Source organism: Aptenodytes patagonicus, chromosome 3 (assembly GCF_965638725.1).
Source record: "Aptenodytes patagonicus chromosome 3, bAptPat1.pri.cur, whole genome shotgun sequence".
NCBI classification, from domain to species: domain Eukaryota; kingdom Metazoa; phylum Chordata; class Aves; order Sphenisciformes; family Spheniscidae; genus Aptenodytes; species Aptenodytes patagonicus.
In genome coordinates this window covers 88,093,622-88,107,285 of record NC_134951.1, presented here as the reverse complement: position 1 = coordinate 88,107,285, position 13,664 = coordinate 88,093,622, and the positions used below count along the sequence as shown (strand labels likewise).

At 37.8% G+C, this 13,664-nt stretch overlaps 1 protein-coding gene across 3 annotated transcripts in view; it reads right to left on the bottom strand.

The window, feature by feature from the left end:
* The window catches only part of RYR2 (ryanodine receptor 2), a 457,875-nt gene that overhangs the window by 315,514 nt on the left and 128,697 nt on the right, over positions 1–13,664 (bottom strand). For all 3 annotated transcript variants that reach the window (XM_076334184.1, XM_076334182.1, XM_076334183.1), the window contains exon 3: positions 7,488–7,592. In XM_076334184.1, the coding sequence (XP_076190299.1) occupies positions 7,488–7,592 (105 nt within the window). The remainder of the gene's footprint in view (positions 1–7,487; positions 7,593–13,664) is intronic.

Genomic DNA, 13,664 nt, shown 5'->3' with positions numbered 1-13,664 from the left:
AAGACCCGATTTCTAACATTATTTTACATTTTATGTGTAGCTTTCATCAGCTACAGTCCTCAACACCCGCACAAATCAGTCCTGAGGTATGAAGACATACAAAACCAGAAAAAATACAACTAGCAGTCACTGCTTAGCTTACTGATCATAACTGCTTAGCTAGACTGACCTGGTTTAAAAACTCTGTGTGTTAATAGCTTTGGAGAACCATGTAGTAGCATTAAGAAAACAAGTGGTTTAAGAGACTATCTTGGCTTTACATAGGATTGTGTAGCAAAACTGAGACTCTTCAGCATTCTGGAACAGCATTTGAATGTGAAGATTTGGGGGGTTTTATCTTTTTTATCTTGTATTTTGCCTAAATACCATTTAGTATATCATTTCCAACAACTGCGACAAATGAGTTCTGTGGTTCTAAAGACAAATTTAACTGTACCATTTTCAATTTCTCTGTGCTTAAATTTCATTAGAGAAAACAACAACAACAACAAAAAAAAAACCAAACCACAAACAAAAAACAACCCAACCCCAACTCTTCCAGGAATTAACAGGGAATCTTTACTGAATGGCATCAGTATGTTGCCATCCTTTATGTTAACTAGCTATAGGTTATAGATGGCAAGGGGATAATACCTATGGAACTGACTGTGGTAAAAAAGCAGAGAAACAGACCATCCCCTTATTTGCTCATCCAAGCTAAAAGCCCCACAGCACACCTTGAGTTCCCCATCCTAATCTCTCTGCCAGTATTTCTCAGCTGTCCTCATGGCAGCTCATTACATCAAAGTGCCAGTTTCAGTGACTTCCACACTGGCCATTTTCAGTCAGTAGCTTTTTGTCCAGCTGTTCTCAGTTTCTCTCCTAGGACCACATGGAATCTGAACCAATTCTTGTTTTAATCCTTGTGTCTAGTCCACTTTGGAGCTGTGCAAAGCTGCAGTCTCAGGGAAAGGTTAGGTCATCTCCACCGTCATCCCCTCAAATGCATAGCTTTTCCATTCCACTTCAATAGCAGAATTGAATTGGCTCCAGTTCTCCCTGTGTTCAAACCCACTGCAACAGTGCCCGAGTGTTCCAAAAACATCATCTTGCACATCAATTTTCTGCTTTCAGGACCAGTGTCCAGCTCCAGATGGGTTTGCAGAACACCCAAAAGTATCAAACAGAAGTCTACTTCCAGCTCTGAACCTCCGTCTCTCTGAGAATGGCACAAGTGCAATCAGTCAAAGAGCAGATTTGAGAAACTCCAGCACATTCATTTAGCATGAAGTCTTCATGCTGCATTTGTTATAAGTGCTTAAATGTCTTTACTGAGAAAGAAAATCCTTTGCCCTTTTTTTTCCCTCCCATTCCCCCCACCCCATGCAAGACCATCCCTCAGGAGTTGATAGTGGCATTGACAGTTTCACATCTTCATTACCAACCAGGAGGACAAGATAGAGCTTCCAAGCACGGAAAATCTCCATGGCATACAGTAGTAGAAAAGCACAGATGCTGTGCAAATACTGGGGAAAAAATGCAGAAAACTGCACATAGAAGTGTTCAGTAGACTATATGGCAACTGAGATCAATTTGCAGGAAAGTAACAAAGGATTTAACCCTACATTTCATTTTGTATAAAAGTAAACAAAATTCAAGTGTATTAAGGCAAATGGGAGCCAATTTTTTTTTCTGTGTAATGAAGTCTAGGAAGACAAATAGCAAAAAAGATTTCACGTTTACTCAGAGTTTTTCAGTCAGAAAGTAAAGAACAAATACAGCGTGATTCCTGAATAAGTGCTTAAAATCATCTCAGTATAAATGCTAGAGAGCCCTACACTATCCTGACATACTCTAGTACATAGTATACGGTGTCATTCAAAATACAGAAATTGTAACTACATATACATTCACTTTCTTGCTACAGATGACATGCAAAGAAATCCTTACTTAATTCAGTAGTACATTTTTTCTAGTAAGCAATCAAAAAGCTGACACTTGATGTGAAAGGACACAGAAGCAACTGAGAGAAATCTATATGGTTCCATACAGGATAAGTGAGTTTGGTGCATCTGTCCCGCAAGAGTCATTAAAACACAATTCCAATAGAAGCACATTACACTCCAAGCGCAGCTGATTTTCCTAGTGAGCAATTCATGTAGCATGAAGCCTAGCCATTAGCAGAGGAATTGAACTTTCCACCCACTTTGCTGATAAAATTGAAAAACAAAAAACCAAACAAACCCCATAGCAGTCTCATACTCTTCGATATATACCTGAACAAAAAAAGTCCATGCACACACGTCCTGTTGGCAGAACAAAGCACAGATCAGCAAACAGGAGCTCCAGAAGCTCTCACCACAATAGGCGCCTCTTACTCTACACCCAATGAAATGAGATTTTGCCATGGATGGATGGTACAACAACAAAATTGGGATGGCTTGGCACTCACTCGTCTTCTGGTAGACCAGAGTGAATGCATTACCACTGCTGACAGAAATAATTAAAGCTGCTGTGAAAGACAGTTTACCAAGAGTTCTCAACCACTCCAATAAAAAGGTGCCGTTAACAACAATCCTCTGCATGGGATATAACATCTCTCATCCACATAAAGACTGGCAGGTGAAAGCAAGTCACGTACCACGTGAATTTATATGTGTCATATATATCTATATCTATAGCTCATCTATTCACCAGGGTATGGCACGTAACATACAATCCAGAGTCTTCAAATTTCAATGGCTTCATTTATGATAATTACCATGGAGGACTATAAAAGACATCACAAGGCAAAAGAGTAGTATGTTATTTATACCATGAGACTGCTGGATATATTTCAGAAAACCCAAGCAAAGCAAGCATAACTCGAGGAATCACAAGCTCTTATTGGTTTCAAAAGAAAAGCAGGTTTTTGTTCTAGCCAATGTAAAAGATACATGACTTTGTGCTTGTTCACTTACGGTAAAATGTCCTTTAAATGCCAAGCTAATTTAATTCCCTGTACCTAGTCACAGTACCCAAAACTTTTTTTGATCTCTTTGAAGTAATAAATGCATTAGAATAGAATGAAAGTTCAAACTAGCCACTTGTTATATAAATACCTATAGCAGCAGTGTTTTGAATCCTCAGATTCTCCCTTTAGAAAAAAATCATTTATATGGAAGGATATGAAAAAAATACCTTTGAAATATATCTCAAATAAGAGTTAGTAGCAATAGCCTTTATGAAGGTTACCTTACACTTCATTTTAATTTGCGTACCCTTTTGGCAAATTTTTATTTTAATTGCTATTTTTATGCAGTGTGTTTGCTTGAGGATGATTTCAAAAAACTTTCAGACAAAAGTCTAAATCATTTGCTGAGGCAACTGAGGCTAAGAAAATACCTGATGTTTTTTCATGTCAAATATGTCTGGATACCTGTTCTTTTGGCATGTCTACAACTGTCACACAATAGAAAAGCGACGTGGTGGAGAATTTTGTAGGATCTGGAAAATTCACCTGTATGTCATCAATAGAGACATACAGTAGGTAAGCTTGATCAAGAGGATGCATGCTGGCCCTGATTTTGGCCAAGAAACTGGTAATAACCAGCGTCATCACCTACTTTGCCTGCTATATATCATGGCTGAAATCTGTATGCTGGATCTTAAGGTACCAGTCATTGTAAGATCTTTCAGGAATCATCAGTATCAGCAAGACACGACATATTGAAAATAAGAATTAAGGCAATCCCTGGATATACAGGCAGGACAGTCCAAGCAGGACATAGGGAAACCATTTTCTTTGTCATAAAAGGTGAGACTAGTAACAGCATACTATGTAGAGGTCTATTGTCTAACTTTTATGAAACAGATGTTGAAAACTTGAAACTGAAAGAAGCCACAAAATTATAAATCCCTTCCTCACACCTGAAACCTGGCAACTTCCTTCCCATGTACCTGTGGCACCTCTTCTGAGCAAAAGACAGCAGTGCAGAAGGTACACCAGCACAAGAGCAGTTGATGGTAATGTAAAACAGCCAACTTTGCCTTCCTTCCCTCTTATAGGGACGTAAAGTTTTCTGTGGATGAACTAACAATAAAAGTAGTACATGCATATAGCACTCAAGTCCTCAGCAAAATAAAAAATTTACCTGTTTAAAATGAAAAGTGTAAATAATGCTGCCTGAGCAAACAAAACAGGTTGTGGTTTTATTTTTTAAAACAAAAGCATACAATCAAGCTATGAATTTCAATGTTTTAATAAACTACCAGAGCTAAGCATAGTATTTTAAAGGGAAATGATAAAACCTCAGAGCACAAAGTAACTACTCAGTGCCTAGGGCTAGAAGAAACAGAGCACTACACACATTCTTATGAAATGTCACTCATTTTCCACTGTTGCCTTTGGTACTAGCATTTAGCTGATTCAGGAGAGAGAAGTAGGTATACTCAGATAGACGGATCACTAATGTCATGCAGCATGGAAATTCTCATTTTGGGATTCTTGCACTAAAAAGGTAGGTATTTATTGCAGAGCTAAATCTTGCACATTTAATACATACTAATTGAGAATTAAAATTAAATCCAGTTAGTGCACATAGTTATTATTTCTTAAGCATAAGGAAAGCTGTTTACTGTTTCGACTCAAGTCAGCATGAGATTTTGTTCATATTACTCAACAATTTCATTACTGCTGACTTACCTGTTATACAATAAGAATACCTATTATATCAACATAGCATTCAAGAGATTACACACCACAAAAAGCAAAGAACTACAAGGAGACCACTCTTAAACACAGCAGCCTTAATGATTTCTGATGTAATGAAAAGTAATTGAGGACTGAAAAGACCTCCCTTTGCAGAATTCTTTCCATTAGAAAACTGAGGTCATATTGAATCCGGTTTATAGTAACAATCTCTCAAGAAATTGCTATACTTTCTTCTCCTAAATGAAAGAATACACTGTTACTCTAAATAAAAAATTGTACCAAGAAGATAATAGTGCTTCAGATGTATGCACAAAATTACCTCTTCTCATAAAACTTAAAGTAACCACATAGTCATTATATGCAAAACTCACATGTTCTAACAGTTACTTCAAACAAATATGAAGCTGCCTACATAAGTACCTACCCTACGATAAATACCTATAAACACAAAGGAAAACTTCATATATTTTTCATAGAGACTACATACAGATGCCAAATGTCAGTTCTGTTAATTTATCAGCAAGTACCTATTCAGTCATTTTAGTATTATCATTATTCTTGGCTTCCAGAGACTTACTAGAAAGAAAAATGATGACACTGACAACAATATGACCTTGTTCATCTACAAGCTATTTTCAAGATTATTCTCTTCTAATATCAATATATCAGTATGCAAGAGACACACAGGCAGATTCCTAATGCATTTGCACAGAAGCCAGGCAAAATTTGCAGTAGAAATATATTCATTATTCAGTGAACACCAGCTACCTGGGTTGGTATAGCTATAGCTCTGTATCTTCTGTTGTGTTGGGATTTAATAGGTGTTGAAAGCACAGTAAACTACGCTGTAAACAGGTAACAACCACATAACATTCACACTCGGAGACTTTGCTTGCTTTCTTTCTCGTGCGTGTCTCAGAAGACCCATGAGTACAGAGCACTGTACATCAGTACAACTGCCATCAGTTTTCTTTGGGCACACATATGAATGCCCAGAACTCTGACCTTCAGGGTTATGCACAGAAAACATCAATAACTGTTTCCAGGAAATGCCAGATTACCATCAAACATGGTTCTTCCAGCTTGGAGTATGTAGGTCCCATCAGTCACTGTGCCCTACAAAAGTCTTTTTCTGCTCACATCTAACGCAGAAAGTAGTCCAGAACTAGTGCAAATGTTCCACCTGACTCCTTTACAAAGCTCTCTTCAGCCTGCCCTCCTCCCAGCAGAATCCCCAAGCTCACATTTTCTAACCATTCTGCAGAGAACTTGGTTCGCTATCCCATGTTCTCTGGACGTGATCTCTGTATTAAAAGTAAATATTCACTTAACAATTGGCTCCAAAACTCTGCTAAAGACAGGCCAACAGAAAATTTGCCCATTAATGTTATGATTTAAAAAAAAGTTTCAATACTTCCTGTTTGAAAATTGACTGTTTTTTTCATTCACTCTGTTCTGCCCTATAGCACTACTTTGACATGCACTCCCATACACTTTCTTTAGTTTCTGCTCCTGCCCACATCTGATGGGAACAATCAGCAGGAAAACTGTTGCTCTACTTCACATGTACGGCTGTACACACTTAGTTACCACTGCACATCCTTGGGTTTGGACTCTGATTTTTGACATTATGCCTGTATGCGCCTGTTCTTTTGAAGCTGTTTTTTTTTCTTGTGGATTTGCTTGCTCTTGGTTTCAGTATTTACAAACTAAGAAACAGGGGTCCCCGTTTAGAAGCATGGATCTGCTTACTCTGGTACCACCTCTTCTCTCAGATGTGCTTTTCATTCTCTTGCTGTTGGAGTTAGTCCTTGGAAGAAATTCTCAATGACAGCACACACTTCGGATCATCCATGGGACTGCTCCTGGACTTCATTTCCCAAATACCATTTTCAGTCTCAGTGCCTGGCATTTTATGGGACTGACTACTCTATGTTAGTTTAAAGTTTGCTTTCTCAAGGCATTCCCAGAAATATCAGAGGCATGCTTCTCTCCTGCCAGCTTTCTTGAGTGACAGACTTATGGTTAAGCCCTACTTGTCTTTTATCTGTATCATTCCTGTGCCTACAGCCAAACTTCCCGTGTCACTTTTCCTCACTTACAGTTTACAGGATTTGGGCTGGAGCATGGCATTCAAATTAACCCTACAGGGTGTATATGGAACACTCAACTACATCATAACAAATCAAATTAATTACACAGCAGAGAACATAAATTATACTACGATTTATTTGTAAATGCCTATTTGCTAGTCAAACAATTAACATTACTCCTATATTCTTCCTCCCCCAGACTGCAAAAATGTGTTCGTTTCCATATTTCTTGTCCACCGAGACTCAGTAACACTCTATTTCCAGCGCTAAAGGTGAGTTACAGGACATTTTAGGTCAGGTCACACAGAACAATCTCATTATTTCCAGAGAAAAACAGCACACACCCAAGTCATTTTAAGACTACTTGAGAGTCTCACTTGATACAGTCAGAAATCCTCAGAAAGCTTAGCTGTTCTGAAGAAGTGATCAAGCTTTACATTTCACATTATGAGATCTCAAATGAAAACATTCTTGTAGCTCTATGCTGACCCGCAGGACATTGAAATGGTTGGGAATTTACAACTCTGGCAAGCTTCAGTGAAAGCCACAAGTGTTTAGAATTTCTCAAAAATCAGACCATTCCTGTAGCAAAGGAGGAGGAAAATTAAACGTAAGGAATTCATGACGCTATAAGCTTCTGCCAGTCATGAAGTCTGTGGTACAGTGAGAAAAAAATTGTTGTATTTCACAAGAAGAAAAAAAGTGAATACTTAATAACTTACCCCTTCTGCCTTTTCTTCTGTATTAGCCAGCATTTCCTGGAGGGCCCGTACTGACAGAGACTGCTCCAGCACAAAGGTGCAGATGGACAAATCAGGTGGAACATTCTAGGTGAAAGAAAAACCATGCGATCACATTAGCGACAGATTTGCTGAATAGCACTTTCCAATGCTTCTATTTTCCCTCACTTTCCATGGATCTGAAAGATCTGCTATACCCTTAAGGCTATGAAAGCCAGCCACATACTGGGCTGCAACAGTTAAGGCTTCGCCAGCAAGCAAAGGGCAGCGATTCTTCCCCTCTGCTCAGCATTTGCAAGCTGACACATGGGGTACTGGGTCCCATTCGAGGCCCCTCAATAAAAGAAAGAAACCGATAAACTGCATCAAGTTCAGCAGAGGATCACCATGATTGTCAGGGCTGGTGCACTCACCCTGTGCGGCTGAGGGAGCTGAGCTCGATCAGCCTGGATGGAGGAGGGAGAGGAGAGGGGGTTCTTACGGTTCTCTTCACAAATCTAGTGGTGGTTTACAGGGAAAATGGAGGCAGACTCTTCTTGGAGGTGCTCCATGAAAGGAACAGGAGCAGCAATACAAGTTGTACCAAAGAAAATTACAATTAGATATTAGGGACAAAAATTCACCCTGGGAGTAGAAAACACTGTCAAAGGCTGCCAAGCAAAGCGGTGAAATCTCCGCATGGACATTAGCATATGGAACATATGTCTTAGACATGATGATCAGATTGTGGGGGGAACAAAACTCAGTCTTTAGGCTGCTGGTAGTAGCCAGACCTCATCCTTATCATGGTCTCCAGGTCAAGATGAATTTTCTGTAGGAGAAACATTAAACACTGAGTGTCAAGGCCGAGCCAGTACCTTCTCAGCCTTGCAGGGCGGTATGCTTCACCATATTCTGTTCGAAGTGGGATAAAACTAGAGAGTCTTATAAAACTTGTCGTGACTGAAAAACAAATCATTGAGCTATAGAAAAACTAATTTTCCAGACTATCCTAAAAATTTTCCTTTCTTTTCTTCTGTTAATAGAAGAGTATGCAACTCCTACACACCTTTTCTTGCCTCCAGAACTTCTTTCATGTTCCTCCTCTTTTCCTTTTCATGTTAGTTGCATATTTTAGTTTAGGAATACTTTTACTGGAAATCTTTTTAGCTTTGCTAAAGCTGTAAAACTGCACATTTATTCAAACTGTACAGTTTGAAGAGGCCTCTTCCAAGGCCTCAAACATTAATTGTAAAAGGTAGTTGCAAAACCATTTCATTCCCTCTTTTTCAAAAGTTAGTTTACTCAGAATACCTCACACTCTTAATAGCTTACTAAATTGCTGTTCATCACTCCTAACTTTACAGTAATTCAAGTCTGTTTATTAACTAATAGATCTTTCATTACCTTCCACTATTTATATTTCAATAAAATTAATGTAAAATGGTATTTTAAATTAAAGTTTTAGCCAGATCAAAAAGCACCCTCTTTTGCATGGGATTTTGACTTACTTATGCAATGATACTTAGGCATGAAGTATTTTTAAGCCAACTCTTTTAGAATCAGGCCTCTACTTACTTGTCAGTGTTCTCGTTACCATTTTTCTTTTGTAGTTACTCAGACACTACAACAGTCCTTTTCATGCTAGCATTAAGCCAACAGACAACTAATTAGATTCTCTTCAAAACATCCTTGTAATGTAAATACTATCATAAGCCCTTATTTTACAAAGCAGGAAAGAGAGCACTCAAAGATCGCGGGTTGCAAGTTGTTGTTTCTGCTCAGTAAACAACGAGTACAATTTTCCATTCTAGAAAGCCTCACACAAATGAAATGCCTGACAGTCCAGCTCACCCTCAATTCTCCCCAGTGAAGACTGACTGTCAAACAAGAGTCTGAACAAAACAGAAAAAGATGCTCCTTACACTGTCCTCAGAAATGAGCCAAGGCTACATTTTCTATATGTTTGGCTATAAGCAAACATATATAAGCAAACTACTGTTATTACTGTTATTTAAAGCAAGATTTTTCCAGCACAATATGTCTCTCTCATACAATTTTGTGACCTATCAAAATTTTTTACTACAAAACCTACCCTACAGGTTATATACACTCTAAAATACGGAAAATCGTGCATCATTTCACACAGTGATCAAGCCAACGTAACTAGGACCCTCCTTCTTCATCATTTCCATTCTCCTTTACGCTCAAGACAGCCATGAGCATTTTCTTCCCTCCCCATTAAAACTGAGGAATGACGTTCCAATGAACATTTTTCAGCTATTCTCATAGCAGATGAGTAAGGCACGCTTCGAGCAGCCAGAGAGTAATAAAGGAGAGCTGTATGAGATCATCTTGCTTTAATGAAGTGAAAGAGGCACCTTCTTCTTACAGTCTAGCAAAATGTTAGAACCAGTTTCTTTTTCTCAGGACAAAGGGGAGAGCACATTATCCCACCTCATCTCTGTTGCCTGAACGCCTAGACACTCGATGGCCCTCGGAGAGCAATGCGTTTCCCCTAAGAGCTGAAGGAAGATGCATCTACTGATGCTTCCGTTGAGCGTGTGAATTGAACTCCTCCTCTCTGGCAGTTTCTCACCCAAATCTGCTCTACTGAAGATCCAACAGGCATGGCTGCATACAGTGTACAACAATCATGGCACGGACATACATGGGACAGATGCAGAACTGCCAACATATTTAGCTCGGTTATAGCTCTGCTCACCCCTATACAGTCCATTTTAATGCTGATGCTTTTAAAGCTCTGGATTTAGAAGACAAGCCTTCAGGCTGGCGTACAGACACAGATTGAAGGTCCCCGTTCCGAATAGCTCCTTCCAAAAAATAATAATTGCAGGTAATTTTAAATCTTCATTCAAATATACTAAAAATTTATTCACAGTGCATTTTCCATCATTTCAAAGCATAAAATAAAAATGAGGAAGGAAAAACACAGAGCCTTTGCCAGTCCTCTGATTATCTACCTTATCTCTCCTATTACCTCACATACAGACGGAGGAAGGAATATGAAAAATAAAGGTATTCTGTGTTATATGGCAGCCTAACACTCCATATCAAAAGATATCTTCATACAAATTACATAGTAGTTTTTATTGCGCAGTCTGGAAAGTGACCGCATATTCTAGGGGCTAAAATGAGAATCTGTAGCAATCAGTTTGCAGCATCAGGCTTTTCTGAGGATAGGTCAAATGTGTGGGCAGGTATTTTAGTGATTGCTTTGCTAGACTATGAATACACTATTAAATAATAAAGAATTTTAAAGAAAATATTTTGCTGCATGTCTAACAGCCACCCACCAATGCACTTTTAATAAATACCAAAACAACCTGTAACTAGCTGGAAATTTTCAATGGTTAAATAGTAATAATAAATCTTTAATTTGAGAGCAGAGCACAATTTATATCCCCAAAAAATGATCAGTGCTCGAAAGCAGATGTCTCAACAGACATATATAACCAGATTGGTAATCCTCAACCTTCTTTTCCACCAATTTTTATTGTATTCATCTTTGCTGCAGTAACTTTCTAAAGGAAGGCATAGAAAAATAGTTCATATTCTAAAAGGGGTTTTTTGTTTTGTTTTGTGACAGAATATGTAATGAGGTCCTTGGACAGTCCAGGGAATCTGTATCACTTATCTTTGATCCAAAGAACAGTGGAAAATTCTGTTAAACAATGGCAGTACTGAAAACAATTTATTTTCAATTTATTTTTGACACATTTGCAAAATCAATTATATTCTAATGGTTTTTAACATAAAATATACCTGGTGACTTAAAAAGTAAAAAGCATCAACTCCAGTATTTCTCAGAGCTTAAAACATTACTGATTTTCTCTGCTAGTTCTTGTTTACAAGATTTGTCTTATTGTCAATTATTTGTCTAGGCAATCTAGTCAGTCATAATTACAACCTAATAAGCAAGTAGCTTGTTAAAAAAATAGGTTATAACACAAATAAACTAAAAATTGTATATTAAATTTCAAAAGGAGATAGGTACTGCTAGGAGAAAAATAATAAATTACAATTAACTTTTTCTATTGATCCTTCATCATTGTTTGTAATAGCACCTACAATCAGCAAAATTAGACAAAATAATGTAATTCTCATCTGCAGTTTTTAAAGCATATATATTACTGGAGTAATTGCTGGATTATTTAGAAAAATTGATAATTCTTTATTCTTCCTTCCATTTTAATCTATATCTATTGCGTACAGTAATTTTCTGTAGTAATACTTGCATAGTAAATTACGCTTTACTCTGTGGGAGGCAGATTTGCAAATTAGATAATCATACCCTTCATTAAAAAGGTGTTTTGAGCAAAGCTTTTGAAATGCTATTTAAAAATATCTCTAACTCTAGTCCAACCCCCAATTGAATCGTGGATACCGGATGTATTCATTACGCACTATTTCAGTTTTCAGTGAATTATTATTTACAAGCATACCAAGTTGCTTTCCTAGACTCATGGATTGTTTTATTTCTCTTCATGGTTTAGTGGGCATGGTGGTGTTGGGTTGACGGTTGGACTCGATGATCTTAGAGGTCTTTTCCAACCTCAATGATTCTATGATTCTATGATTCTATGATTCTAACCAAATTCCCAATGAAACGGACTTGCAGGTATTTCACCTCTAACTGTATAATAAATACTCACACATCAGTGCCTAAAAAACCACCTAACTAAGCAGCCTAATTTACAAAGCATCCACCGTTTGTATTGTCGTCAAAAAATAAGATGTGGGTGTTCATAACTTTTTAAAAAGTAGCACATTTATTAGATGCCTAACTTTGAGAAGGTATCTTCTCCAAGATCCTCCAAGTAGGAGGATTCAAAAAATTAATTTTAGTACAGAATTTAAGCAAAACGTCTGTAACCCTATTTGTGGGAGTAGCCTGAAAGAAACTGAACCCATCATCTATTTTCAAGTTACATTTAAATTTATACCTCTCAATCTCTTTGGCAGTCCTTTTTACTTAAATGAGATTCTGTCTGGTGACAGTGATGAAACACACTCAATATTACCAAGTAAAAACATCCATTTCTAGGACTCTACATAGAAGGCATAGTTTTCCATGTTTTCAAGCTTGTCATCAAAAAGATGGACCCAGTACAGAAATACATGGCTCTGACGACAAGTCCCGTCAGCCAAATAGGATGAATCATATTCACCAAATCCCAAAACAGGAAAGACAAAGAATGAATTATGGGTCTTACAGTTTCAGTTCTAGAGGAGAGGACCTTTCAATAAGAGTGTCAAGCTCCTGCATGTTTATCATTAGCAGACTGTGAAGGTTGCCTGGCCACCTCCTACAAAAACTTGCTTTCAGTTGCTTATGACTATTTCAGACTGAAACCATCACTTTCTGTACGAGGCATCTGCAAAAGACTGAACATTTATAGGATATTCCATCCAAAACAGTTGTTTCCACCAAAAGCAGAGAAGTTTTCAACATTCAAAACTTTTTATGATACTATATCTAGAAACTGTAATGTCCTCATGTTTTCAGAAGCGCGGTTTGATAAGGCCGTGGCCTTTTGTCACAAGTATGCTTTTCACTTTTTCTAGGAAAAACTTTGAAAATCTGGTCAAGTTCTACTTCCCTGAAAAATGTCATTTTTCACATAGTGAAAAGTTTCTTGTTAACAATTGAAAGCTCTAAAGGTTCCTTGTTCACAGGACAGCTGCTTCAGGGGATAAAACTGGAAAATTCACAGGAATACCAGGAGGATGAAACCAGCATCGGGTCCGGAATAAAAAAGCAAGGGAAAAGGAGACCAACACAGGGAAAAACAGCTAGTGGTGGAACTGAGGTCAGATCCAAATGCACTGCAATCAATTCATTTTCAAAGCCTAGAACACAAGCCAGCTCCAAGTCCTCAGTGGTTCCTTTGAATCATGTTGGTTGCCTATGCCACTCCATGCTGATCACCCGTATTTTTACATATCTTGTTAATCTGACCTAAACAACTGATCGGTTTAATTTTTTAAAAATATTCTCTTCTTGTGGTCACATATACAGTTTCCCTATGTTATCCACATTTCCGAGTGCAGAATTCTCTCATAAATGAAGTGCTATATTTGGCAAACCCAGCAGTGAAAAAAATCTTGATACACTAAGCATGCTTTCTGTTGAGATATCAAAGATAAACACTCATC